Below are 27645 nucleotides of genomic sequence, written 5' to 3' on the forward strand. Positions count from 1 at the left end.
AGGAATAACTTTTCACCAGCCGTAGTTTAAACAACTCATGTATGCATGTCGTGGTTTAATTTTGAGCTCCACTCTCATGGGGTGTCTTCCTTTGTATTTTTTCAGTTCTCAGGGTGTCACGATTAATCTGAATACCACATCTGGCATGGTTACATCATTTGAACTATCTGACAACACGAATGACCAATCTGGAGAACAAGAATCTGAGTATGAACAAGGAGAGGATGAGATAGCTTACCACAAATCCGACGGACCAGAATTGTACACTCAGGAGTACCCCGAGGAAGGACAGTACGATGAAGGCCATGACACGGAGTTGCCAGAAGACCAGATAGAGTATGGGGAGGAGCCAGAGGAGGAGCAGCTGTACAGTGACGAAGTGTTGGACATTGAAATCAATGAACCTTTAGATGAGTTTACAGTGAGTCTTTCCTCCTTTGTATGGCCAAAGATAACATGGCTTCCTGCTCATGGGTTTCTAGACTGATTTGAAATCTGTTTACCTCCCTTGGGAGGGAGGGAAATTAGACCTTATTATCACTGTCTGCCAGTTTCTTTATCTGAGCTATGACAAAGTTTGTGTTGACAGCTTGTTTGGCCAGAGGTAATGCTCTTTTGTCATTCTGGAAGGCTGCAAAGAATGGTGACCTTGAGGCTTGCACCCTGAGGAAGGGAGCAGCTTTGTGTGGTGGAGATGCACTGTCAATTGATGGAAGTACTTAATGCAGAGCTTTCATCCAGGCTTTAGCCAAGATCTGATAAAGTCCTTCTAAGGTGAAAAGATTATTGACCTGCTAAAGACATCTTCAAGGTGCTAATATTCCAGTGATTGATGTCCTGTTCATTCATCCTTTTTGTAACTGAGAACTGTCTAAACCTGAATAAAGAGATTGGAGGTTAGTTTAAGAAATGTCACACATAATTTGTTATCTGTGATCAGGAAGCAAAGATTGTGCTGATTTTTTATTTCAAAAGATGGTTTTGGTAGTTGGCGTTTTTTTTTTTTTTTTTTTAAGTTGAACCATAAGGAAAGAAAAAGGCACTAATGTAAGATTGTTCACCTGACAAAATGATTTGTCATCAAAAAAGGTTTTTTTGTGTGTGTGTTTGTTTTTTTAAATGAGCACTTAATGACAGTTGCAGGAGAGGCATGATCTCCGGGGGTATGTGGAGCCTTAGGGCTCCTAGAGCTCCAGGGTCCTTCCTGTTGAGGCAGGGTGGGAACCGGGCTAGCCCTACCTCAGTATCCAGAGCCCTTCTGAGGCAGGAGTGGCTCTCTCAGCTCCTTATGTCTTCACTCAGAGTGTGCTTCCATTTGGTGAGAACATTTAAGAATTGCTGGATGTTAGACATTTATATGTGCATGAGTGGTTTTGAAAAGAATTAATTATGTAGAACCTTGGAATATTTAGTTTTAGTCCCTGTTGTGGTTGCTGAAGGTGTCTCAGTAGATTTGATTCTTTGTGAATGCTTGTTCCTCAGTAGCTAGTCATGAAAAGATCTTTGTGGTTTAGTAAGGAGTCTGGTAGAGGCATCTTGGGGACTTTTTTGATAGCCCTGTGTTTTGGTAATAAATTGGTACCAGGTGGACAGGTGCCTTCTAGTGTGTTCACATACTTTCTTAAAGTGAGACTGTAATTTGAAATGCTTTTTAAAAATTAGTCTTTCAAAAATTGACTAGTTATTTCCTAGTGACAGTATTATTTCCACTGGTTATCAGTAATAAAGCATTGGCTCATTGTCTCTGGGGGTCTCTTTCCCCTACAAATTCGGTAGTGCAGCCTGTCTTCACTTAGTTCAGCCCTGGGACACAGATAGTGCTCTACCATGGAAAATGTGGAATCTGGTCCTGCCTGTGATGGTGTGATTTAGAAGGACAAATCAGTGTGGAAAGTGCTCTGTAGAGCCCGTGAGTGCTGCTGCATGGGAGTGTCTCACTTGGCCTTCTTGTGGAGTGGTGTGAGAATTTCCTGTTCTGTGTTCCACAATCTAAAGCCTCATTGGTGATAAAGATTATTTTAGTCATACAGAATGTTGGATTACAGGTCATTGAATAGAATAGATTGGGGGATTTAAAAGTACTCATAGAACTATATCATATTAAAATGAATTAATTATTTTCAGAATTAAATAAAACCTTAAAGTAAAAATTTACTTGGAAATTCTAAATGTGTCCTAGTGTTTTCACAGAGTTGTTTATACACTTTAAAGGTGAGGGAAAGTGGTAGGATATTATTTCACGAGCAGTGTCATCCCACCTTAATGCACCTGGTATGGCCGCTATGGCCACCTTATATTTTTCATAGTTGTCACAGTAGTGTGTCTGAAGTGGCCCATTGGGTGGAAAGAGAGGTGCCGGATTGACATGGAATGCTTGGCTTGGCTCGGTTCGGGGCCTCTCTCGCTTTCTTCTAGGCTGTCAGGGGTGTGCAGATGATTTATTTACTCATTATTAGACTGAGGAGTCATGAGTAGATTGTGTCTCCATACCTCAGTGGTAAGCAATTTATTAACTGATTTGTTTAACTGGTTCCCTGTCCTTAGAATTCGACAGCCTGCATGATGAAACCCCAAGAGCTATTTCTGTACATCATTTGGAATGCTTTTTGTGTGTGGCTGGGTGTGGAATCAGAAGACCACAGCTTTAGGGTCAGGAGGGACACTGTCAGACCTGTGCAGAGGGGATGTCCAGAGACACTGAAGGAGTGGGAGGCACAACTTTGGCATTCTTTCTTACAACACTCCAGAGAACAAAATTCTTAAAAGTCTGTGGATTTTGCAGGTGCTATTTTTGAGAGTAAATTGTAATTTCATTTTAAAATTTGTAATAGTGAGGACTCTATATTGGTTAGTAGTAGACAAAATATTAGAAAATTATTGGTGACATAATTTAATTGAAGTCTTTAGAGCCTGTAATATTAACAGAGATTGGGGTTTTATAAAACACTGTTCTGTATAAATGGTTGCAGATTTGACAGTTTATGTAAAGGGTAGCAGATTTGTTTCCCAGTGAGATTCCAGTGGTGTAGACTGAACCCCATTGTATATTTGCTGATAATCTGACTAGAGTCACTGGCATTACTTGGATCTGATGGTTTTGCTGCCAGTGATTCAAGGGTGGTAGTAGTTGTTCTCTTAATGGAGAGCTTGCAGTCTCTCCAGCAGAGCAGAAGGCAGTCGTGGGAAGTGAGGTGAGCACTTGGCGACAGCGGTGTTCTTTGGGGGTGTAGACAAGATTGTCACACTATGTGGTGAGTTGTTAGGGTCTGTAGTTGCTTGTTCTTCCGTGGTTGCCTGCTTGTCACTACTGCGGTGCTCATTTTTAACAAGTGTGCAGCAACACTGGGAAGATACCCACACTGAGTAGATAGAACCTGATCGGCTTCTATCAGGAGTAGCCCTGCTTTCTGTGGTAGTGTTTTTGTCTCCAAAAGTAATGTCCTTACATTCCATACAAACCTGGAGTCGTCCCCCCTACTCAAGGGAGGGGCCTGGTGAAGAACCTGATAGACCCGGATTCTAAAGGGCGTCTATATGGAGTTGGATCACCCATACTGTAGTTCTCTCCCACTGTGAAAGTGGTGAGGGCTGGGCGTGATTTCAGCCCCCTGCCAGGCTTCCTGGGGAGAGAGCGCATGCATGTGCACATGTTCTGAAGTTTTCTTTCCCTTAGGTTGATGGTGAAGAGATACTTCATAGGGTACCTGGATATGGAAGCCACACACAGGCCACCAACCTTGGTGATGGGGTTTACTCTATGGGCCCTGTTCAAATTTAACATGGAGAGGAATGCTTTGCGCTTTGCGCTTTGTGCTCAGGCAGGGACCGCTGTAGCAAAATCTGCCAAAATAACTGACATGGGTCATAGAGATGAAAAGTGCTTAAACAAACAAAAACACCCAAAAGCTGTGTGAGAAAAACTTGTTTTCTCTTCAATGGCCGTCAGGATGAAGAACACTTGCAGGCTTATGGTGGGCAACAAGGGCTGCAAGAGCAGGAAGACTGTGTTGCTGAAGATGAATTAGATGAGATTACTGATTCCCAGGTTGCTCCTGAGACCCAAGAGGTATTTGTTCAACTTTTAAAAAGAGTCAAAAAGTTTGCTGGTGTTCCTCCCCTCCCCCTACCCCAGATTTAAAATGAGCATCTTTCAGCATTAGTGAAAAGTTGAGACATCTCTTCTCTGAACTTAGTAAAAACCCAGGCTTTCTAGACTCAGAGGAGTGAGTACTGCTGTGCTGTGGTTTCTGGGTACTATCTACCCTTCAAGTGTTCTTGTTTGTTTATTTATTAGGTACTGGGGATTGAACCGAGGGCCACTTAACCACTGAGATACATCCCCAATCCTTTTTATTTTGTTTTGAGACAGGGTTTTACTAAATTGCTAAGGCTGGCCTCAGCCTCCTGAGTTGGTGGGATTATAGGTGTGTCTCCTGTGTCTGGCTTGTTAAAGTGTTTTAAATGTTTTTTGGGCTTATCTCTCAAAACATGGAATGTATATGTTAGTGCTTTGAAAGCAGTGCTATATAATTAGTTTCTTTAAACCATTCAAAAAACACTGCAAGATTCCCTATCTTTAGTTGCTGATTTGGGTTGAAAAAACAAGAACTAAGAGGCTTGATCCTTGTCCTCAAGGGACTTGCAGTCTAACATAGGGAGTCAAAAGATGTGTGCTAATCTCTGTAACTGTAAATGCAGAAAAAGTGACACCTTCCAGGAGAGGCTCAGACATGGTGCAATGTGAGCAACTTAACTAGGGCACCTGAGGGGTGATGGCTGGGCTCCAAGACAGTGTAGAAGAGGTGATCCTTTGAAGTAGGCATGGGAGATGGTATTTCCTGGACTGTGAGAGCTGGGGAGGGCTGTGGGTGACTCTGCCATTTTTGCTCTAGAACTGGCTGGCCCCTGTGGCCAAGTGTGTAGGCCACAGAATCATTCCTTAGCCCAGGACCTATTGATTTTCTTAAAATTTTTCTTTATTACTGATTTTTTTTCTCAATTTTTCTTAATGCCCCCTTTCCCTCAAGAGACATGAAAATATTTGTTTATTAATTTAGGCCATTTGTTTACCTAGGATGTTAGACCAAGGTTTTTGGTACTCAGTTCATAAAACATTCTGTTCGCCCATTCTTTTTCTAAGGTGTATGATGCTGTGATAGAGTCTGAATGCATGTTGGGTACAATAGGAGCATTTACTGGACATGCCCTTTCTCCCACCCACATGCTAAATATGAGTTTTCTTCTTGTGCTTTGTCTGTCTCACTATTTGAAATAATTTTAAAATTAGAGAAAAGATACAAGTAGAACAAGTGGGCCGAGGATGTTGCTCAGTGGTAGAGGGCTTCCCTAGTGTGCCTGAGGCCCTGAGTTCCATTCCCAGCACTCAAACAAGAAAAATAAAAGTGCAGTACAAGGGACTCTTTACCCAGATTTACCAGCTGTGGAATAGGTTCTTTAGGGAACCAAGACAGAATTAGAGGAGATGTTACAGACCCAGGGAAATCAAGATGATGGGGGAGTGGGGTTCCCACTGAATTCTGTTGTACTCACCCTGGTGTGATGCTCATGTAATTTAGTCAGAAGACATCTGAGAAAGAAATCTACCCAGGATGTAGGGGTTAATATTCAGTAGACAGTACGATTAATACATTCAGATGAGTGCCATTCAAAGAAGGATGGATAATGTGAGAAAGTAATTGGAAGAAGGAGTAGTATGTGAGCTCTAAGTATATGAAAATATATTCAGTAACCTAAAAAGCAAACTTGAGCATTTGAAAACCTGTTTTATTTAATAGTGGCAAAAGTGAATGTTATTGGTCAGTTCTCCTTCAGTTGGGGGAGCATATTGGAAACATTCTCAGGAGACAATTTTCCATGGGTGCTTCAGGTTTCTGCACATTTTGAGAGCAAATTACTGCCCGCCCTTTGTTGCACAGCCTCTTCAGGGGTGTTTATGTAGGTGGTGGCCTTGAAGACATGCTGCCTTCCTCTGGAGCAGACTTGCTTCCAGACTGCCATGATAAGTCCAGTTTCCTGTGCCCCACAGCTGAAGGATGTGGAACACAGTAACCCCAGGGAGAAAGGAGGACAACCCGTCCTGGGGGAGAGGGAAAACAATGAGCTCTGGCCTTTCACCCTCCGTTTCCCAGCAACAAGGGGCTCTGAACTTTCACAATTTCCCATTCTACACCTGTTTCCCTGACTGCCCAGCCGATACATTCTGCTATGGTTAAGTGTGTACGATTAAGTATCTAATGATTAAATCACACTAAACATTCTGCTATGATAAACTCTCACCAAACCCTATAAAAATCAGACCCTCTCGTAACCAGTTGCCAGTTTTTCTCCTGAAAATGTGCCATTTATTTCTCCTGAAAATGTGCTGTTTATTTAATAAAGCATACTTTGCTGGTCCATTGAAGTCTGTCCCTGTTTTGGTCATTTTTGGTTTCAGCAGCCCCTCCCAGAGTTACAACCCCTCTGGCAGGGAGTCACTTGCCTTCTTCATGTGGCCCCGTGGGAACAGGGCTTCAGGAAGCTGGTCCAAAGTGATGCTGCTGGTGTTGTAAGTAATAAAATTGTTCCAGTCTCTGACCAGGAGCCTGGTCTTCTCACAGCTTTCAGGAAACAGTGGCAGGCTAACTTTCACCTTGCAAGAAGAACGAGATCAGACCCTTCATTGTCTTTAAAGGTGCCTGCAGCCTTAAAGCACTTGTGCCTTGGCTCAAGCAGTTTCACTTCAGTGAATTTATCCAAAGGAATTAATTTAGATGGGATAAGAAATACATACACCAGGTATTGGAAGCACTGAAAATAAATGGAACAAATGTAAACTTTTGTAAAGGGTTAAATAAATTCTGATAATCTTGCAGTAGAATACGGTATAACACCTGATGCCTTAGCTCTTAAATGAAAGATGCTCATGGTAAAGAAAGAAAGAGCAAGGTAATATGGTTCCTTTCCTTCAGCTTTACAATATATAGCCAAGTGTATGTGTCTAAGTCTTTTAAAGTCTGAATGAAGATGAAAATAGCAATAGTGATTACCTCTAGATGGTGGGATTACTCTAGAACTTTCCAATTAAAAAAATAATTTAGCTGTGTACAACATATATAATATATAAGTCAACAATATTATTATCTTTTTTCTGAAATGTGAAGAAACGGAATGCAACCTTAATCTGAAAGGCAGAGAACTAGAGACTGCATATGTTGAACTCCTATGATTTCTTATTGTATGGAACTTCCTGCAGGTTGCTTTCTGGAGATATTTTTAGGAGGAAAAGTAAAATCTCATGTTTTGGCTGGTTGTGGTGGTGTATGCCTACAATACAAACATTCTATATAGATAATAAATCCTCTGTAGAATATTTATGCTTATCTTTGTACTGTTTTCCAGAGAGGGTTGATGATTTTCTATGTATTCTGGATATCCAATCTACTGGTAGTTACATGCTTTATGAATATTTACTTTGAACCTGTGGATTGTGTTTTCGTTTTCTTAAATGTACCTTTTCATGAACAGAAAATTTTCATTTAAGTAGAGATTAAGTAATTTGTGAGCTAAGAAGTCTTTGTCTACCTCAAGGTTACAGTTACCTTTCTTCTAGAAGCTTCCTAGTGTTGGCTAGCTGCAGTTGAGACTGTCTCAGCTGGTCGGTGTGTGGAAGGAGATCGTCTACATTTCAGTCTCTTTCTGGAAATCTCTCCTCCTGTTGATTCATTTTTATGTCCTTATGCCAGTACTACAGTTTTATCATGGAGTCAGGTAGTATGAATCCATCAATTTTGTTTTTCCTTTTCAAGAGTATTTCCATGTAAATTCTGGGAGGTATTTGCCAATATCTACTAAAAATCTGGTTGGAGATGGTATGGTATCTTTAAATCAAATTGGGAAAACTAGCATCTTAATGATCATGTTGCCTTTTAGAAAGACTGCAGTTCTTTCCATACAGTCTGAACCTTTTCTGTACACTCTAGCGCTGAGCTGCAACCCCAGCCCTATTTCTGTGGTCTTAATTGAGCTCTAGTACAGGTTCTGACCACAGCAGAAGCATGAGAACGGACATTCTGGCCTTGCTATTTACTTAGGGGAGATATTCAGGATTTCATCATTAAGTATATCAGCGGGAAGTATTACATCAGATTGAAAAAGTTCTTTTCTGTCTCTAGGTTGTTGAAATTAAAAAAAAAATTGAAATCAATGTATTTTCAGTGCTTTTTCTGTATCTGTTGACATAATGGTGGTCTGTATCCCTTATTTTTGTATGAATTAAATTAACTTTAAAAAAAAAAAAACTAATCCAAACAATTTCATTTCACCAGTTTTTCTACAAATATCTTCTTTCTGTTCTGGAATTCGGTCCAGAGCGCCCCGCATTGTTGTGGGTCTCCCATGTGTCCTCTATTCTGGAAGTTGCTTAGTTTTCCTGTTGTTTTGTGACCATGACACTCTTAAGTGCAGGCCAGGTATCTTGTGGAACTCCTGCCAGTCTGGGCTTTTCTCCTGGTAGACTGAAGTTGAGCTTGTAGAGAGTACTCCAGAGCTGAAGGGCCCTCTTAGCCTTCCCTACTCAGGTAAGGAAGTGTCTTGTGTTTCTTGTCTTCTTGAGAACGAGGCTGTCTTTCCAGAGGGGGATGGAAAGACTTGCACTGCACCTCCTAGAACATCTGCATGTATTTGAAATTCTTCAGTAGCTAAGATTTGTTAAATTGACAAATTTAACAAATTCAACCTTGCATTTTTAAATAAACCCCACTTGGTGGTGGTATTTTGCTAGATTTATGTGGTTTTATTTTTTGAAGAATTTTTATATCTGCATAAATGAAGGCTATTGATCAGTAATATTTTTTCTTTATTTTTGTACCATTTGGTTTCCTAACCATCTCAACTATTAAATTTTCACTGTTGGTAGAATCAGATACTTTGATTTGTGTCTGGTAATATACTGGATCACTCAGTTATTCTATAAATAAGCATTAAAATCTTGGGTCATTTTTGTAAGCTGTGTTTTTCTATAGAGGTAAGTACTTTTATGATGATTTTCATATGATCTTTTATTAAGAATTAAAAAGTGAAGTCAAATGTAGTGTTATAAACATATTTACATTTTAATTTGTAGATCAAATCAAATTAGATCAGGTATCCTTAGTATCTGTACTCATCATGCAGGAGTAATTGATGGCATAAATAAGCAGGAGGCCTAGGGCTTAGTGACAGTTTTTGCAGTGTGTGATTCAGTCTTGTCTGGGCCCAGCTATTAGACCAGAACCTTGAGTTCTAGGACATCTCCATCACTCTAGAAATTGTCCTGGGTTAGCCTTGTGTAGTAATGCCCACCTGCCACTCCTGACCACTGGACAGTGGTATCATTTTGTCTCTTGGAGGATGCCAAATAAATGAAATTCTTGCAGTGTGTGACTTTCTGCCATTCTTTGCAGTTCCATCCCAGTTGTGTCAGGTTTGCTCCTTTTTTTTTTTTTTTCATTTAACTTTTTTAGTTTTTATTGGTGTTGTAGTTATACATCATATCAGGATTTATTATGCTGTATTCCTACATGCACATAACATAGCTCAGTCTCTTTCTCCAGTACTTCCTCTCTCCTCTTTCTTCCCCCATCCACTTGTTCTACTCTACTGATCTCCCTTACATTATTTTATCATTTTAATTAACATTACAGTATAAGCAGGTTGTGATATATTTGTATGTGAACATAGCATACTTTGGTTGATTTGTGCCCTAGTATTTCCCCAGAATTTACTCCTTTGTATTGCTCAGTTGCATTCCAGAGTTTGATGTTCATCATTCATTCACTAAAGGACGAATTTCCATTTTGGTGGTCCTGCACAAAGCTGCAGACGTTTTCCAGGAGGCTTTTATTTGAACATAAGTAATCATCTCTCTAGAATGACTGTCTAGGAATGGGGCTTCTGGGTGATAACCTGTCTTCCCCCTCCCTTGGCTGGCGGTAATTTGCTTCAAGGAAACAAATTTTATCTTGTCTCAAATTTCTTAGTTGGAGATTGAATGCAGAATAAACTATGTAAATTTCAATACTATTGTGTTTTACATTGGACTTGTTTGAGCTGTGGGTACAGTTTATAGTTAAATTTAAAAATGACTGCTTTGTTGGTAATCTGTAGACCCCAATGTTGACTTCTCCAGGGAGCTTTTGAGAGACTCAGACTCGCAGGCCCCATGCTGGGCCTGCCTGGGTAGAGTCTGCCTTGGAGCCGACTTCCGGTGATTGGTACTTCCCGTGAGAAGCACTGCCAGGAGCATTGGAGGTGGCGCAGAAGCTTTTTGCAGGGTGGGGCCACACAGGCCTTGCCAGCCATCTGCAGCTGCCACTCACTGATTTCAGAGACTGATAAAGCTAAAGGATTCAGACCAACAAGAGTATGAGGTCCTGGTCCTTTTGAGTCCCCCAGTATACCAAGCATTGGAATACTGCAAGTAGATTGCAGCTGCTGGGCTACTTGCAGTTATCCTTTTATTTTAAGGCATTGAGTTCTTGAATATGTGTTTGCACTGCAGGGTGTGTCAGCGAGCTATGTGAATTGATCTTTTTATACAGACAAGGTTTAGAAAACGAGGAATGCAAAACACTCATGTCATGGGTTTGTTTTAATTTTTCTTGGTGTCATGGGTTTGTTTTAATTTTTCTTGTACATTTTCTATTAAAGTAGTTTGTTCCTGTTAAGAGTGAAGAATGTTTTAAACTATGAGCTGTGAGAGTAAAGAAGCAAATTCTGTTTTCCTTATGTTGAAAGAGTTGCTCTAGTGAGCCACATGCTCTAGATCTCTCCAGTTTTCACTGCCCAGGAGAGCTCGTGATCTTGTGCCCATCTCCCTCTCGACCACCTTCAATTTAACCTTTTAAAGCCTTCCAATTATCATCTATACTGTACTTTTAAATGTACTTTTTCACCACCTACAGCTTCACTCTTTTAAACGAGGCTTAGATTCTGTTTAAATCGCTTAATGTTAGTTTACATGGCTGCCCTTCAACCAAAGGCTTTTTTTTTTTTTTTCCATTAAGAAGCTTTGTCTCAATCTGCCATGTACAAATATCTTTTTCTTCTTTCTTCCTTTCTCAAGCTTTTAAATTAAGTCTAGTTTCCTCAAAATATTTTTAAATGGCATTTTACAACTTTTTACTTTACTACACAAAGATTATCTCATCTAGAAACATTTCTTTTTCCTTTAACCTTTTATTATTAAAATATATTTCCACATCTTAAATCTTTTTATATCTCTTTTTAAACCATTAACCCTTTTTATAAATTCACATTCTGAAACAACCCTTATAAAATTTCTGATTTAGACAAATTACTCCACTTTAATAAGATGAAATAATTTCATGTTTTTTATGGTACTATAATATTGTAATTGAAACCCAACTGAAACTTCTTATACTCTTTGTATATAAATTACACCTGATAGAATCTTAACACTTAGTAACCTTGTTTCAGCAAAGACACAGACCAAAGCAATATTAAACCTTTTTTCCATTTACCAATTTATGAAAACACACATAATTTTTAAATATATTACCTTATGGAACTTAATAAGTAAAGAGTACTTGATTTTATATTTAGTGGTTGATATTTTAACACGTTAGCTTTGTAAATTAATCAGATGTCTGTAAAAACCAAGATCTTAGACAAGTATAGTAAACAGAACTAGCCATCTCTTTCTTGTTGAAGAAAAATCCTTCTACAGGATACCATGATGGTCCCATTGATATACTTAATAACTCGTCTTTAAAAAGCCATGGGCTACATTTTTGTACTGTATCAATATATGCCCTTATTGTTCTTGGTCTTACTGGGGTGCCTCCTTCCTCTAACAGTTTCTGTTCCTCAGGGGCGAACAACTTCAAACTTTGAACCAACCATTTTCCCCAGTTTGCCTGAGAAAGTTCTAGGAACAGGCAACTTGAAACTAAAACAAAATAAATCAAAACAAGAACACATTGTTTTTTGAAATGGTCACCCATTTTTTTTGCTCTCCTTCAGGAGCGAGCAAATTCACTTACCCCCAAGCTTCAGACGTTCCCCGTACGGGCCACCAAATGCCACAGTCTGGCTGGGCACAAGATCACGAGCCACTCACAGCTTTGTAGATTCAAACAGCAGTTCTTTATTCCCGAACTCACACTGGCCTCTACACACGTTCTGGGGAAATCCAAGTTCTGCCGCACAATTCACGTCCCAAATACTTTCTCAATTCCACGAGAACTCAACGGGAACTCAGGCAGCAGGATACGCCCTATTCCCAGCAGCAATAACCTTAAACCTGGAACTGCCTTAAATCCAGATTGTCCTAAACCGGGAACGCCCTAAACCCAAATTGTCTTAAACCGGGATACTTCCTAAAATCTGCAGGATACACCCTAAACCTGGATCCACCTTCATCCTTGAGCAGGGTCACCTTTCTCAAACACACATGCAATGTCACAGCGAATTTCCAAGGCAAGTCCATTTAACATGGGGTACGCTGGCAAGGAAATTTCGATGCGTCATTCCTACTTGGCAATGGCCCTCAGCATCTCCTGTTGCTGGAATTCACATGATACTCAGCAGGAAGACTTGTCTCTGGAGAGGCTACTTTAGCTTGGGGTGAGGTTAGAGAGAATTTTGGAGGAAATACTGGAAATCACAAAACCACGATAAAAGCTGATTTTAGTGTGAAGTGACTGAAGAAAAAACCAGTTTTGCTCTCCACTGGCCAAAGCTGTTGGTAGTACAAGTTGCCTCCAGCCAGCCAGACAGTAGTGGGGAGAAGCCAGAGTAGTACAGGAGGGTTCTGGAGGTACCTTTGGACCACTTTTCTGGCAGTAGAGATCAGCATAGATGGGTCAGGAAGTGGGGGTTGTGGAGCCCCAGAGCTGGGAGTGTGAGGTGGGCTATATGCTAATAAACTAACACACTCCAGTGTAACTGGTCTGGAATTTCTAAGTTTTAGCGTATTGATATTATTATTATTTAGTGCCAGTTGTGTTAACTTGCTATGATCAGACGTGTAAGTGGCAACCGTGATAGGGTGTTGTATATTAACTGCAAGTGTGAGTTGAGCTTTTTACAATGTTAAGACAGCTTTTAACACTTGAGGTGACTTTTTCTTGGAGCCAGCTTGTAAATATGAACAGCCTAAGATATTTTTAGCATGTTTTCATGTTAAATTTAAATGAATTTGAACTCACTCTCTGTCCCCCCCCCCCCCCTTCTGTGTCTGCCATGTAGGGAAGTATGGAAACTTTGGAGCTCCAGAAAGACGTTAAAGAAGAATCAGATGAAGAGGAAGATGATGATGAAGAATCTGGACGATTACGTTTCAAAACGGAAAGGAAAGAAGGAACAATTATTAGGCTCTCTGATGTAACTAGAGAGAGAAGGAACATTCCAGAAACTTTGGGTAACTCCCCCCCCACCACCACATTTCTTCCTTTCCATTTCAGATTCTTCTGTAGTTTTATTATGATTAATTACACAAGAAAAGAAGGTTGGCTGTGGTTGATTGTGGTACTATCCAGAGGGTAGACAGTCTTGAGCTCCATGCTGTGAAAGGCCATCCCTCCTGGAGTGACAGTGTGAATAGAATATTTAAGACTGTCTATTTTAAATGGCCCTCCTTTGGGAGTTTGTTGGCCTAGAGCTGCTCTTTTACAGATCATGCTCTTCCTGGCTGCCCTTGGGGTGGCAGCATAGGGATGCTAGACTGGGCCAGACTGTCCTTCCAGAGACCTCCAGGGTTCCCTGGGTTAATTGTGGACTCATATTGGTTTTATTTTGTATTTTCAACACTCTCCTGGTCATTGTTTTATTTATTTATTTTCTTCTGAGGAAAAGATGGCTTGTCTATAGAAGTGATTCATTGAATGTCATTTTGAGCAAACTGCTGGTCTATAAATCTACTGTTGCTGGCTAACAGTAGTGACTCCACCCCTCTTTTTACAGTCTATTGTGATGACCTTTCCCTCCAAGCAGTTGTTCTCAAGTTTATGTGAGTATCAGAACCAGCCTGAAGGGGGTTTGGGACATAACTCAGTGGTAGATGCAGTTGCTTACAGTGTTCTTGAGAGCATTGTTCAGCCATAGGATTTTGGTACCCACTCCTTGCCGTTATGATTCATTAATTCAGGATGGCTTCCAGGAAAAGTGCAATTCCAGTGTGTTCCCAAATGCTGCTTTTTGGAGCCCGCATGCTAAGAACCACTAGGTCTGTGCTCCACCTTTTAGGAGGAAATTTTAGGAGGCAGAACTGTACCTGCCCTTTGGTCTTGTTGGAGGTGAAAATCAAGATTGAACCTTTATAACTACCTCTATTACTTTTTTTAAACCATTATTTTTAGGTTGAAATTGGGCATGTATCTTAAAGGGGCAGATACATCTTCTCCAGGCAGACGCTAAGCTCTCTAGTCGCACAAGCCAACGGTAGCGAGCCATTCTTCTCTCTCATTACTGTAGGAAGTAGGATTTGTGTAGACAGTGTGCTATAGTGTCAGAGGTCTCTCTCTGCCCTCAGATTTCCTCTTTCTGTACCTTTTGGCCCAAGATTTCTCTAGAATTTTCTAAGTTATGGTGTAAAGTTGCAGGTTGGTCTGAATTTGGTTTCTTGGAGACATCCTAACATTTCTTAGAAACTTATGGTATTTCTAGCAAATTGGATCTGAAGTTGGCATTGGGTAAAAGAAGACGAAGCAAAGTTCTTAAAATAGAAGGTTAGGAGAAACAACTTCAGCAGGAAGAATTGATAGCATTGCAGAACAAACTCACTGGAATGAATACATCGTGGTCTTGGGTGGTGATGAGAAGAACAAGGGCAAAGTCTCCACCTAGCTAAGCACTGAGCTCCCTGGGCAGCCGCATGGTGCTTTCCAGGACTAGGGAGGGTGCTGAAGTCAGGAGGAGGTGGCAGGTCATTACTTTTTTGCCTCTTTGTCTCGGGCCTCATCATCTGGGCTGTGACTTTCATTACATACGTTTAAAAGTCCCAAGTATGAAAGCAGAACAACTGAGCCCCCATGGGTCCTTATGAAGTCTGAGAATATTAAATTACTGATGGGTGACATTGCAAATGGGGAGACCTTTACCTTCTGTAACCAGCTTGGCTGTATGGCCACTTTGGATTTCATGGGTCACCTGTGCCACCCTCTCATGGCCCATGCTGCCTCACTACTTATACCCACTTCCCTGTGCCTTTCACCTCCACCCTAGCACAAATAATGACCTTGTTCTGAAGTGCCCAGCTGGCCTGTGTTTCTAAGTTTTCATTCTTCCTGCATCTTTCTCTTTTTTTTTTTTTTTTTTGACCGGGGGAGGGGAGTGGTACCGGGGATTAAACCCAGGGGCACTCGACCACTGAGCCACATCCCCAGCCTTATTTTGAATTCAATTTATAGGCAGGGTCTCACTGAGTTGCTTCTTATCTTGCTTTTGCTGAGGCTGGTTTTGAACTCATGATTCTCCTGCCTGGGCCTCTGGGATTACAGGCATGCACCACCGCGCCTGACTCAACTTTCTTTTCAGGACCTTCTTTCCAGAGTCATTTATACTTTATTTTATTCAAAGAACTTACATCAAATCTTGTTTTTCTTTTCAAGGCATCTGACAGGTTTATAGTGATATTATCTTGAGACAAGAGTCTGGAAGGATTGATTTGTTGTGGACAAGTTGCTCCCTTGGGATATGGGGGGACAGAGCCTGGGGTCCTTAGAGGCAGACTGGCTATAAACATAAACAATTTGATTATTTACCATTCCTTTCAACATTAAAAAAGGACAAAATTGCATTTGTGTAGGACATGGTTATTTGGCTAAATAATAGGGCACAAAAAGGTACTGCTCAACAGCACCTTTCTCTGTTCCAAATTTATGAGTCCTAACTTTAGAGAGCTCAGTATTTAGAAATAAGTTAGCCAGTAACTGCAAAGTTAGTATTATTATCAGTACCCCCCCCCAAAAAAAAAAAAAAAAAATTCCTGAGCACCTCTCCTAAACAGCTAAGTTTTCAGATGTGAAAAGACTCACTGAGACAGACAGAGGATACCAGGGTGTATGGTACACTAGAAATTTGCATGAATTGTTACCCCTCAGTTAGTATGTTTTCAATGATAGAAATATCAGTCTGAGGATTGGCATAGTTATTCTGTTGTATATTATTCCTACTTTTGGTGATGAGATTAAAATATTTGGCACTAGAGAATATATGTTGTCTCCTATGACATGCATTTTTTGAACCAGTAGTATTTTTTAATGTTTTCATAAGAAATAAAAACTTTATTTTTTTTTAATTTCTAGTAATGCTTGGAGTCCTCCATTTGACCATAAAAGTTTGCATGTGAAATAATCAGTTCTCTTCCAAATCTAGAAGAGAGTTTTGGTACTTTGTATTTTGTTCAAATTCAGATAACAGGGTGTTATCCTTAACTATGGGCAATACTAATTCAGATATATGACAGTCTTGACTGTTAAGAAATCTAAAGCACAATTATTGACTTGTATTTTGATTTCAGATTGGATTAGAAGTACAATTTTGGATTTTTTTTTTTTTTAAGTTAAGATTGTAGTTGGTTAGCTTTTTTCTCACTCAGGATTGTGGAAAGTAAACCTTATAGGAAAAGATTTGCATGCTTGTTTTCTCACTTTTCCTAAATTTGGTGTGAGACTGCATACTCAGAAGATTCATTAAGTCATCACATGCAAAAGATGCTGTAGGGTATAAATGGTGATTCTCTTGAGGATGGTGGTTCAGCAGGGTTGCCAGAACATGTGTATGTAAGCAAAACTTACTTTGAATGAAAGTGTCAGTACTATTCTATATTAATGAGGTGTCATTGACTAGTTTCCTTCAGGCGAGACCCAGAAACTCAGACCTGTGGGTTCCTTTACCCTAGGAAGTAGACTTCATATGGTTTTTGAAAGCAGTGCAAACCGCAAATAAGCGAGGTACCACGTTTATATTAGTAGACTGGAAGCACATGTCCAGATTTTGTATTTTGCTAAGTGTCATTGGCACATGTAATATGTTAAATTGTTTTTTATTGCTTTATCTTGAAAAACCTGCTTGTTACACCTATAAGTTAATTTCATTTAAGGCAAAGGATCTGTGGGAAAAACATTTTTATATAGTGATAAATAGTTCAAGATTGTTAGTGCCGGCAGTCATGTACTATTCTTTTTATACTGTTTTCTGTATTTGCACGGTTTAAAAATTTTCTTGATTCATTTATCTTGTTTAAAAAAAATAACAAAAACAAAACTCTATCTTGCTATTTTATTTTACCAAATTGTATACTCCATAAGCATTTATTCACTTTACAACTATTGTACAATTACTTGTATGAAAACATGTTCCTAACATTTTAGAAATGGACAAAACAGTATAAAACTTGGTTATATCACTCTGTATCTCTTTACTTTAGTGTCTGGACACAGTGCAGAAAACACTTAAAGGGAAATTAACATTTCAGTTGAAGTTACAAATGTAATTTCCATCCTGTCATATTTTGGTGACCTTTTGTGACAGCTTGTCTCAATTGGAGGAAAGCATTTTTACTTGCTGATTAAAGATGTCATTTGAAACCATTTTATTACTGAGGATAGTGAAATTGATCTTGACACTCAGAACCACTAGAAAAATAATTGCTGATTCACCACATAAATGTGTGTGTGAACCAATCATGTAGTCAAGATTAGAATAAAAGTCTGTGCTAGTTAAAAGGAGATTAAATTTTCTTTCAAAAGGGGTTTAGATTCATTTGAAGGGGAGGAGAATACCAAGGAACAAGTTTCAAAATGAAATGTGACTCAGAGATTTTGGAAGAATTTGGAGATGAGTCCAAGAGGTGAACTTCAGGGATAGTTAATATTTATCCTTCAGTGGGAAAGAACGTCTAAGAAGTCTTCTAGTAGTATTCAGTGACCTATTCAGAAAATACATTTACTAGTGAAGATCTGTTATCACACCTTAGATGTCATTTAAAATAGAGGGATCCTATTAGATAAATTGGGGTTTTCCCCTTAAGACCTTGGAATATCGTGCCACTGGAAGTTCCCTGGGAACCCACCCTTGTCTCCTGCGCCCCGATGGGTGTGTGGTGTGCGCATGCACGCACGCACGCAGAGTTCGGCACCTTCTTGTTGCTCCCCAGCATTTGTGTTGGTGAGCTTTCCCCTATGTGATTTGCTCTCACAAGTAGTCCTTGTCATACTGCGTGGACATAAGGAGTCCTCACAGAATGTTTGTTTTTATTTTTTAAAGGAGTATTTGAAATGAAGTAGTATTAAATAAGTTTTTCATTTTTTAGGGAAATTACTTTGAATAATTTGACTTAAGTGTGCATTCATTAATAGCTTTGTTTTAAAGTCAAATTGATTAGGATTTTGTTTTTTTTTTTTTTGAGTCTCTGAGCTGTTGTGTATGAATGATATTCTCTTACTGGCCTCAGGGAGGAAGTCATGCTGGTGTAGGACTGGGGTGATAGCTCCTGACCATGTAGAAGGAGCATGATTGCACAGTGCCCACTTTTTAGCTTCACTGCACACATTGTGGGGGTCTCAACTGAAAAGACTTTCACGTTTTAGGTGAACTTGTATATTATTGGAAGAGAAAGTCTTCGTCGCACAGATCTCACCAGTGGGTGTGGGTCTTGCCCACAGAGCCATGCTCACTTCTGCTGTTGCAGGAGTTGGGACAGCATGTGTTCCAGTTCCATTGTCACGCGTGACCCTCCTATTTTCTCCCCATGAATTCAGTGTGGGCTGTTTAAAGTTATCTAACACATGTATCTTTTCAAATAGAGCTTTCAGCCGAAGCCAAAGCTGCATTGCTTGAATTTGAAGAAAGAGAGCGGCAGCACAAGCAGGGCCGCTACGGCTCTCGGCGGGGAGGAAGGAGAGGCGGCTCTCTGATGTGCCGTGGAATGGGCGACCAGAGGAGAGAGGGCAGCGAGCGGGGCAGAATGAAGGACCACAGGCCCGCTCTGCTTCCTGCACAGCCTCCTGTTGTGGTAATCCTGTGCTTTTACTCCTGCAGCCTGACAGCTTTAGGATAGTGGGAGTATGTTTCTGTGGTGGTGTGTTATAGGCTCACCTCTTCCTGGTCTGAAATTAAGATCAGCAATAGGACTCCTGCTTGATGTTTCTGCTTGACAGTTGAATTCAATTTCATAGTTTTCAAAATTCAGTTCTCCAGTATCTGGCAATACCAATATCCAGTGCCATAGCCACTTCCAAAGGAAGACTTGACAACCTGACGTCCAGTGGCCAGGCTGCCCAGAGCCCTGCTCTTCTGGCGAGTTGCTCTCCAAACCCTGGTGTTATTGCATATAGAGTTAAGGCAGGAGTTGATTGCATTAATATCATTTTTCCTTTACACTGTTTACTGTACGTTTTTTTTCCCTTTAAATACCAATTTCTCTTAGAATAACAACCATATCCTATTCATAAAATTTATTCATAATTTAAGAATGTGTCACTTAATTTCATTTAAGCTGAATTTTATTTTGTGTTCTCCTGGTATGTATTGGAAGCTGAGATAGGAGGTGTCGTGATTTCTGCATGATGGCCTTCTCCTGGCCTTCTCCTTTGGAAGGCAGTGTTTGGAAAGAATGTGTCAAGAAATGTACTTAATGCAAGACTGTGGGCAGTGTGTCCCACATGTCCCTCTTATGCTTTTATTGCCCTTTTTCCTCATTCATTTGTGAAATAACAGCAGAAAGGATTTTTTTTTTTTTTTTTTTTTTTTTTTTTTTTTTTTTTTTTTTTTTTTTTTTGCCTTAGCAGGAGGTTCTAGTTTTGTGTCCTGGCAGGGAAGAGAGAAGCCTGTGGGCTGAGGGCATTCTCTGGGCTGGTGGTGTTGGCACCTGCTGTTGCACACACAGGTGCTAGGTCTCAAGCACCTCTCCTAGCACCCAATCTGATCTTTAATTTCTTTTTCCTTCCCTGAGCCCTTGCACCATTTCAAGCCAATGCCATATGTGGCACTGCCATTTTAATTATTGTTGCCTGTTGCACATGAGACCAGGTTTTGTATAATTGTGTCTCTGTGATCCTGGTAAAGTCACAGAATTGCCTATCTTCTTATCCACTAAAAGGAGGAACAGAAAGAAGACATGAGCTGCCTACCTTCCCAGAGAAGTTACTGCTCTGAAAGAATGTGTGTGCATGATTTAATGACTGTCCCAGAAATTTAGGGTGACCTGTATCCTGATGGTGAGATTGCATTGCAGGATTCTGATGGGACTGATTCAGGCTGTCCAGCCAACCAAATAGCTGCCTGACCGGTTTGGCCAGTGCTGCAGCTTCCTCTTTGCTGTCCACGGTGCTTGGCTGTTGCCAGTTAACTACAAAGGTCAGGGTAGTCTGCACTGAACTTACCTACCCAGGCCATCCTCTCCTGTTCTCTTCCCACCTAGTCTGTGCTGGGGCTTGACTGTTTTCCCCATGTATTAGAAACAGAACTTTTGGTTTGTGTCTTTCCACCTTCCCTTGGTCAGTGCTTTGCTCCTGGCGTTCATGATTTTCACTGCTTGGGTTGGCGGCTGATTGTGGTATCTATACTGAGACTTGGGCACCACTGTTGCTGACTCTCGCTTGAGCTGCTCTTTCTTAGGTATATGAGATTTTGTGATTGTTCTGTCCCTCCTCCACTGTGATGTCATGATATGTGTATTGTTTTGGTGAGAATCTGTAAAATCCACTCTCTTAACAGTTATGAAATAACTGTCCCTCTAACCGTGTCATCTCTCACGTCTCACTCTTTCTCCCTCTTACCCGCCTTGCCCTCTCTGCAGGAGTTTCTTCTCTATCGACCTTTTCCTAGCTCTGATTTTTTCATTTCCACTTGTCCCTGTGCCTTCTCCATGGACATTTCACAGGCCCTAAACTTCACTTGTTCAAAAGCACACAGGATTTTCCCTTAAAACTCCATTATGCTCTCAAATTATGACCGTGTTTGGTAGTCATTTTCATTTCCTTTGAAATGCACCTTGGGTATGCCTGTGTCGGTGAACGTGCTCTCTGTGGAGATATGGTAGTGAATAGGGTAAGCAAGGGCCCCACTCGTGTGCATGTGTGCGCGTGACAGAGGTGATGAGTGAGAGAAGCAGTGTCCTGGATCCTGGGAGCTGGAGAAAGGCAATTTAAGCTGTTCTGGAATCTTTGAAAAGCTCCCCCATGAGGAGCTTTTATAACTAAACCATGATTTAGTTATAAAATCCTACTCCCCGTTCCTCTGAAGTGTCTCCTTAATCTTCATCAGACCTTGGCCATTTCTCTCATTTGCTTCTCGCCATTGTCTATTTATGGGCCTGTTTTTCCCTCTTAGCCTAGTTTATCCCACATGCTGCTGTGAGGGGTTCTTTTCCTATCCAGAGACATCCCGAGGGATTTCTTGTCATGCATGTTGTATATGGTGTAATAACAGATCTTTCAGTTGGAGTTCAGGAGCCTTCCAAGATCTGGTGTCATCCCAGGGAAAATTGCTTGTTAAATTAGGTAGCTGCATTAGTAGTGTTCTATTGCTAGTTAGCTATGGGGCCAGTTTGATTGGTGGCTAAAAGAAAAACTTAGAGAATCAGATTGTCTGGATTCTGATTCCGACTGTTTGCTTCTGAGCTCCTGGTATTGTAAAGAGGTTGATAGAGGAGGACTCACCTGGGATTGTCAGCTACTTCCCGTGCTGACTGCAGTGGGCATTTCAAATGCTCAGGGGAACAGGACACCGCAGTAGCTGCTGTGAGATTCTTCTTCTCTGATAACCATTGAACCGAACAGCCAGGGATCTTCGACTACCTTGGATTGTAGTTTTCCTGTCCTCACCCTCCTTCTTTCTCCTTTTCCATGCTGTGCCATACTGCTGTCCTTCCTGTCTTTCCTCCTTGGACTTCTGTAAGGTGGTTCTGTTACTCACCTGCATGGCACTTTATTCTCTTCCTTCACAGCCTGGTGCACTTGCCAGCTTCTCAGAGAAGTGTCTCCCCCACCTCTACTGGAGTGGCTGTCTTTGGCTCTGGCACTTTCTTCTGCCTTCTTTCTGTAGCAGGGTTACCCTGGATGCTCCTGCCCGTCTCCAGACTCTTGCAGGAGGAAGAGCAGGTTGACTGCACAGGGCTGAGTAGGGCTTCTGTCCTGTTCCTCATCAGTCAGTTTTGCTCATTGTGTGTTGCATTGTTTGTTGAGCTGAATTTTTTTTTTTTAATTTTTATTTCAAAGTTCATGCTGGCTGTTTGGGGCCCACCATTTCCCCAAGCCCCTTGCCTTAGACAGATGACTGAGACATCAGCCCTCTTGTGAGTAGGGGACCAGCTTATTTATCCCCTGCTCTTGATATAGGTTGTTATTATGAACCTATGTCTTAAATGTTAGAAGTTAGCCAGTGTAAACTTGTAACATATCAGCATTCCTTTACTTAAATGTTGATTTCTGTGCACTTTCTTTTCTGTGGTTTTTAGACTCATTCTCCGAGACTGATCCCACCTCCACAACCTCAGCCTCCACCTCCACCTCCACCTCCTCAGCAGCAGCCAATCAGAAGTCTGTTTCAGCAGCAGCAGCTACAGCCTCTGCTTCCCCTACAGCACCCACATCACCCCTCCCCGCCACAGGGAGTGCACATGCCCCCCCAGATAGAGGCCCCAAGGATGATGCTGACGCCCCCTCCTGTGACGCCACAGCAACCCAAGAACATCCACATCAACCCCCACTTCAAGGGGACAGTGGTGACCCCTGTTCAAGGTGTGTGCTTTCTTCAGTGCTGTTGGTGATATTGTGGGTCACTGTACATCTAAAGGGACTCACCAGCCACCTCACTGGAGCCATCACTATGGCAGAGCAGTTTCATTATCAAGGTGGTTGTGTCTGTGGCTCCTTCCCCCTTCACTTAGACACATTGGCTTAATGGCCAAGTTCATTTCTTCACAATGTAAATCTCTGTGTTATGACTGAGCAGAAAGTACCTTCCCCTGTTCTACAAGACGTTGGAAGGGCAGGGAGTGTGTGCCCTGTGGAGGAGCACAGTGCCCGTGTCTCAGCAGCTGCGGAATGAAGGGTCGGGTGAGCGCATGCCTATGTGAAGAGAGGGGCTCTCATTAAAGTAGTTCTTTACATATTGTATCATCTGTAGTTGTTTCTCCAAGTTTAATTTGTCGGAATTATTTTACTTACAGAAGCATCTGATATTGTGTGATTTCCTATTAAATTCAGCGGAAAGCTGGCAGTTGGTTAAGATGCACATTTTTTCTTTATAATATGTGGGTTAGTATTAGAACTACAGAGTGGCGAAGATGTAAGGAAACCCAGGATATCCTCCAGGAGTGCAGGTGGTGAAAAAGGACAGCCGGTCAGAGTTTATGGCCTGGTCCTGGAGTGCAGAGTGCAGGTGTAGCACCTGGAAGCTCTCCTGTGAGTCAGAGCGGGCGTGTAAGGTCTGCGTTGAACTCCTAGACGTTTCACCACAAATTCCAGAGCTTGTGCCACATGTTCCTTGTCTTTACTGTACCTTTGATCTTCAAGTTACACTGACTGGGGGAAAGGTAAAACATGTCCTTTTGGGTACAGGTGGGGACACTAGAAGTAGTGTTTCATTCAGCAGAGAGCCGCTGAATTTAAGCAGAAGTCCACAGTGCTGAGCATCAATATGTGTGTATACACAGACACAAACACACCAAACCAGCATTCTCAGAGCTTTATGCAGGCAAAAATACATTAAAAATCTTTTAAAATATTCTTTCTTGATGACACCTATCTTCTCTTTGAGGATGAAGAGTGCCCCATTATATTATTATTTAACCAATTTTGATGGAAGTTTAATTTGTTTGCCCAATTTTCACTATTATACTTACTATATGAATTAAAAACTTAGTAAGTGCATTAAATACATGGGATAATAGATTTGCCTAGACTGAAATATTGCAAGTTTTGAGTTCTCTTCTTACAGTGGGGACTGCAAGGCTCCAGTGAGGATGGTTTATAGACCCTGAACCTTCTGACCAGGCTTCCCTCCATGCTGGGCCAAGAGCCTGCCCTGTTTCTCTCACACCTCTTCTCAGTTGCTCTCTTTTTTCTTCTCTCTCATTTTTTCTCTTTAATAAAAGAAAAATGCTGATGCTTTGTAAAAATTACCAGCTCATCAGAGACTTCTGTGTAAGATTTTGTTGCTTATAATCAGATTTCTTCCTGGAGATTTCATCTTTACTTCTTCTCATTCCTCCAGTTAAAGAAGCTTGGTATGTTTACCACATCATTGTATTGAAATTATTTTTGAGAACTGACATTCTAATTCAAGGTTTACAAAAGTGTACTGTGGTAGACTTGTGGTAGAGCTGGGTGATTTATATTTAGTACTTAATTTAAAAGTGTCCTTGTATTGGCTAACAGACTTGTTATTCCTTCTTCTCCTGTGGTCAGAGGCATCCTAGTTTTTTCTTTGTTTATTCTGATCCTTTATACAGTACTACATAATCCATGTATGTCAACTGTATAGAATTGGGGATCTGCATCCTCTTTTACATAAAGTCTTACAGATTGATCTGCTCTCCTTTTTCATTTCCCATTGATTGGGTTAGACTTTCAAGATAAGAAAGAACTTCTGCCATTTTTATATTTTCTAAAATCAATTCCTGTGGGTCACATTTTTGCATTTGGTCAAGCAGTAACACATTCTATACACATTATCAGTTTAAATTCAACCTGTGCAAGTATGATAATGTGCAGAATTTCTTGAGTAATCATGGTAAATAAAAAATAGTTTATCCTAGCCCTTTGATCAGTTCTTAAGGTGTCTTGTTTCTGTATTTCTTTATTTGCCAGAAACAACTTCAATTAGAAGTATGCTGTATGATGTGTGTTAGTTTACTAGGGTCACCCTAACATGTACCACATCCTGGGAGCTTAAACCAGTACAAATTTACTCCCTCTCATTCTGTAGACCAGATGTCCCAGGGGAAGGTGTGGGCAGCCTGGTTCCCCAGAGGCCTCCCTGGGCTTGTGGGTGGCTATCTTTTTCCTATGTCCACACATGCCTCTCCCTAGGCGTGTACATGTTTGTTGCTAAATTTCCCCTTCCTACAAGGGCAGTGGTCAGGTTGGATTAAAGCCCACCATAAATATCTCATTTTGCCTAAGACTTTACTTCAGATGCATCACCTTAGAAGTACTGGACTTCAGCATATGAAGTTAGGGTAGAGTAGAGGGGACTCAGTTTATTTCATAGTGCCTGATCATCTAAGAGCTTCTGGGAGAGGCCTGCAGCACTTTGAGATGAAACACAGTGTGATTTGTTTGTGAAGTAGTGAGCCTTTCAAAACTAAGATCAGTATAGTGCATGAGACACTTTAAAGAGCTTAGCACATCTCATGTAGCCTTAAGGTCTGAAACTAAATCTCACTCCTTTCCTACCATGAGATGTCTTCCTTAAAAGTGATTTGAATCCTTGTCTTTCTGGCAGATTGACTGTTCTGCCTGTTTAAAAAAAAAAAAAATAGAAGTCTTGGCAGAATAGATTATTTGATGTTTTTTTGTGAGTGTGTGTGACCATTTTCTCCAGTTTCCAGGGTATTCTGTTTCCCTCTTCCTGCCTGCCTTATTTTCTCCCTCCCTTCATCTCTTCCCTGATTCTAGTGGATCCAGATTTAAATGCATATGTGATTGTGGTAGGAAATAGACTGGAATTGATACCCTGGATTACCTGGGTAGGGATGTGGAAAACAAACTAGGTTTTGTATTTTAGAGGAACACTCTTTTCTTTTATTGAAAAATATTTTAGTTCCAAATAGTAATTCACTATTCCCATTTAAGCTTTGGCTTGTGTTATTGTGAGCTGTTGTTTCTCCCTTCTCCTTTTACGGAGTTGTGAAAAGTACCAAGTTCTTACTTTACACGTAAATCTAATGGATTATAACATGTGCAGTACACATAGCATATACTACGTATATTCATCTGCATAGGATGTCTTCCTTTTCCAGTGGTCCTGGATGCCAGAGTCATGGTTGTAATGGGATTTGTTTCCTTGCAGTGCCCTTGCTGCCAGTACCGAGCCAGCCGAGGCCTGCTGTGGGACCCCAGCGATTCCCAGTGAGTAGCAGCTGCTCCTTCTGCTCTGATGGGGAAGAGCACACTTTCACTAAAGATATTAATACCACATATGCAAGGATTGGTAAATATTGACAGGAATCTCTGTAGTGGAAAATGTTTGTTAAAAGCTTAAGGTCAATGTTTTTTTTTTTTTTATGGAGTTAATTTTGTTTAACTGTAAAATTGTTGAATTGGGATCATCAGTGGGATTCCTTTTGCCTTAAAGAATATGAATTCTGGTTTGTTATTGCTCTATGTTAAGTGGGAAGGAAAGGTCTTTAAAGTATATTTAAAACAAAGCGTATTCATATTCTTTCTTGCATGTACAGAGGTGCGCGCACACTTTTTCTGTACTTTCCATGATTCTGTCTGTAAGTAGAAAAAAGTCTATTAATTGGTCATATTAATTTAAATATATACATTTTACTTCATTTGAATTCTTGGTTTGATTTGTAGGTCATTCCTGATTTTATTAAACCAGCAAATACATGTTCTTTTTAAAAACTGTGGGAGAAAAAAAATGAACCAGATGATACAATTTTCAAGTCTTTTGTATGTAAACCAGAGTTTTATTTAGGCTAAGCAGTTTGATTTTCAGGAAATGTCAATATAATCGCCTGTTTGGCTTTGATGCGTTTATATATGTCATTTACCAAACAAGTTTAAATGAAGAACCTGCATATTTAATCAGGTGATTATTTAAATTTAACTTAGTGTACTAGATTTAAGGTTCCATGTATTTGTTAGAAGCTGTCTCGATTTGTAGTCATTGTGTATGAATTCTGTGATTTCTGAAGCGGCTTCTTACTGTTCTCATTCCTATAGTTAGCTGTTTTTTTTCTTTAGAATACTTATCAAACTCTAAAAATTTGTTCTTTTCAAAAATTATTTGAGTATGGATCATTCAAAGCAGTTGTTTAAATAGCTAATTTTTTTTTTTTAATCTTTTGATACCAGGGATTGAATCCAGTGGTGCTTGACCACTGAGCAACCTCCCCAGTCCTGTTTTGTATTTTATTTAGAGACAGAGTCTCACTGAGTTGTTTAGCGCCTCACTGTTGCTGAGGTGGCTTTGAACTTGTAATCCTCCTGCCTCAGCCTCCCAAGCGTGATGGTATTATAGGTGTGTGCCACTGTGCCCACAGTAGCTAAGTTTTATTAATGACATTACCCAAGGATAATGTGTGATTTTAGTCCTTAGTTATACTTCTTCAGATGAAGTAGTTTATCTGCTAGTTACCATAAAGCACCAACATTTTTAAGCATTATTTACCTTTTTTTAGGATTGTGAACCTCTACATTCAGATGATTATTAGACTTGTTTTCATCTTTTATTTGCACCATAGGGATAAAATGTGATGTAAAAAAGCAATTGTAGTTTTAAGAAATAGACATTGAAGCAGTATTTGTAATTGATATTTTCATAAAAGTTTGTTCAATATAAAATTAGAAGTTATTTGTAATTTTAATTGACTTTTATTTTTCAGTTGGTAAAAAGAACTATATCTGATACTTTAAGGGAAAAAAACTTATAATACTACGAGACTGTTACAGGAGAATAATATAA

The 27645-nt window shown here is 40.4% G+C and overlaps 1 protein-coding gene and 1 long non-coding RNA gene across 8 annotated transcripts in view; one reads left to right on the forward strand and one right to left on the reverse strand.

The window, feature by feature from the left end:
* The window catches only part of RBM33 (RNA binding motif protein 33), a 95831-nt gene that overhangs the window by 28625 nt on the left and 39561 nt on the right, over nucleotides 1–27645 (forward strand). For 5 of the 7 annotated variants that reach the window (XM_081284185.1, XM_081284183.1, XM_081284184.1 and 2 more), the window contains exons 5-10: nucleotides 106–421; nucleotides 3947–4066; nucleotides 13249–13420; nucleotides 18807–19015; nucleotides 22460–22742; nucleotides 26020–26078. In XM_081284185.1, the coding sequence (XP_081140311.1) occupies nucleotides 106–421; nucleotides 3947–4066; nucleotides 13249–13420; nucleotides 18807–19015; nucleotides 22460–22742; nucleotides 26020–26078 (1159 nt within the window). The remainder of the gene's footprint in view (nucleotides 1–105; nucleotides 422–3946; nucleotides 4067–13248; nucleotides 13421–18806; nucleotides 19016–22459; nucleotides 22743–26019; nucleotides 26079–27645) is intronic. The other 2 variants (XM_081284188.1, XM_081284189.1) reach the window with 1 other exon arrangement.
* LOC308643857 lies at nucleotides 4456–12339 on the reverse strand. The gene is made up of 3 exons (XR_014020834.1): nucleotides 12042–12339; nucleotides 6500–6807; nucleotides 4456–6097 (listed from the first exon to the last, which is right to left on the reverse strand). It is a non-coding gene; the product is annotated as an uncharacterized lncRNA (long non-coding RNA).

Source organism: Spermophilus citellus (assembly GCF_964194105.1).
Source record: "Spermophilus citellus genome assembly, chromosome: 3".
Taxonomy (NCBI): domain Eukaryota; kingdom Metazoa; phylum Chordata; class Mammalia; order Rodentia; family Sciuridae; genus Spermophilus; species Spermophilus citellus.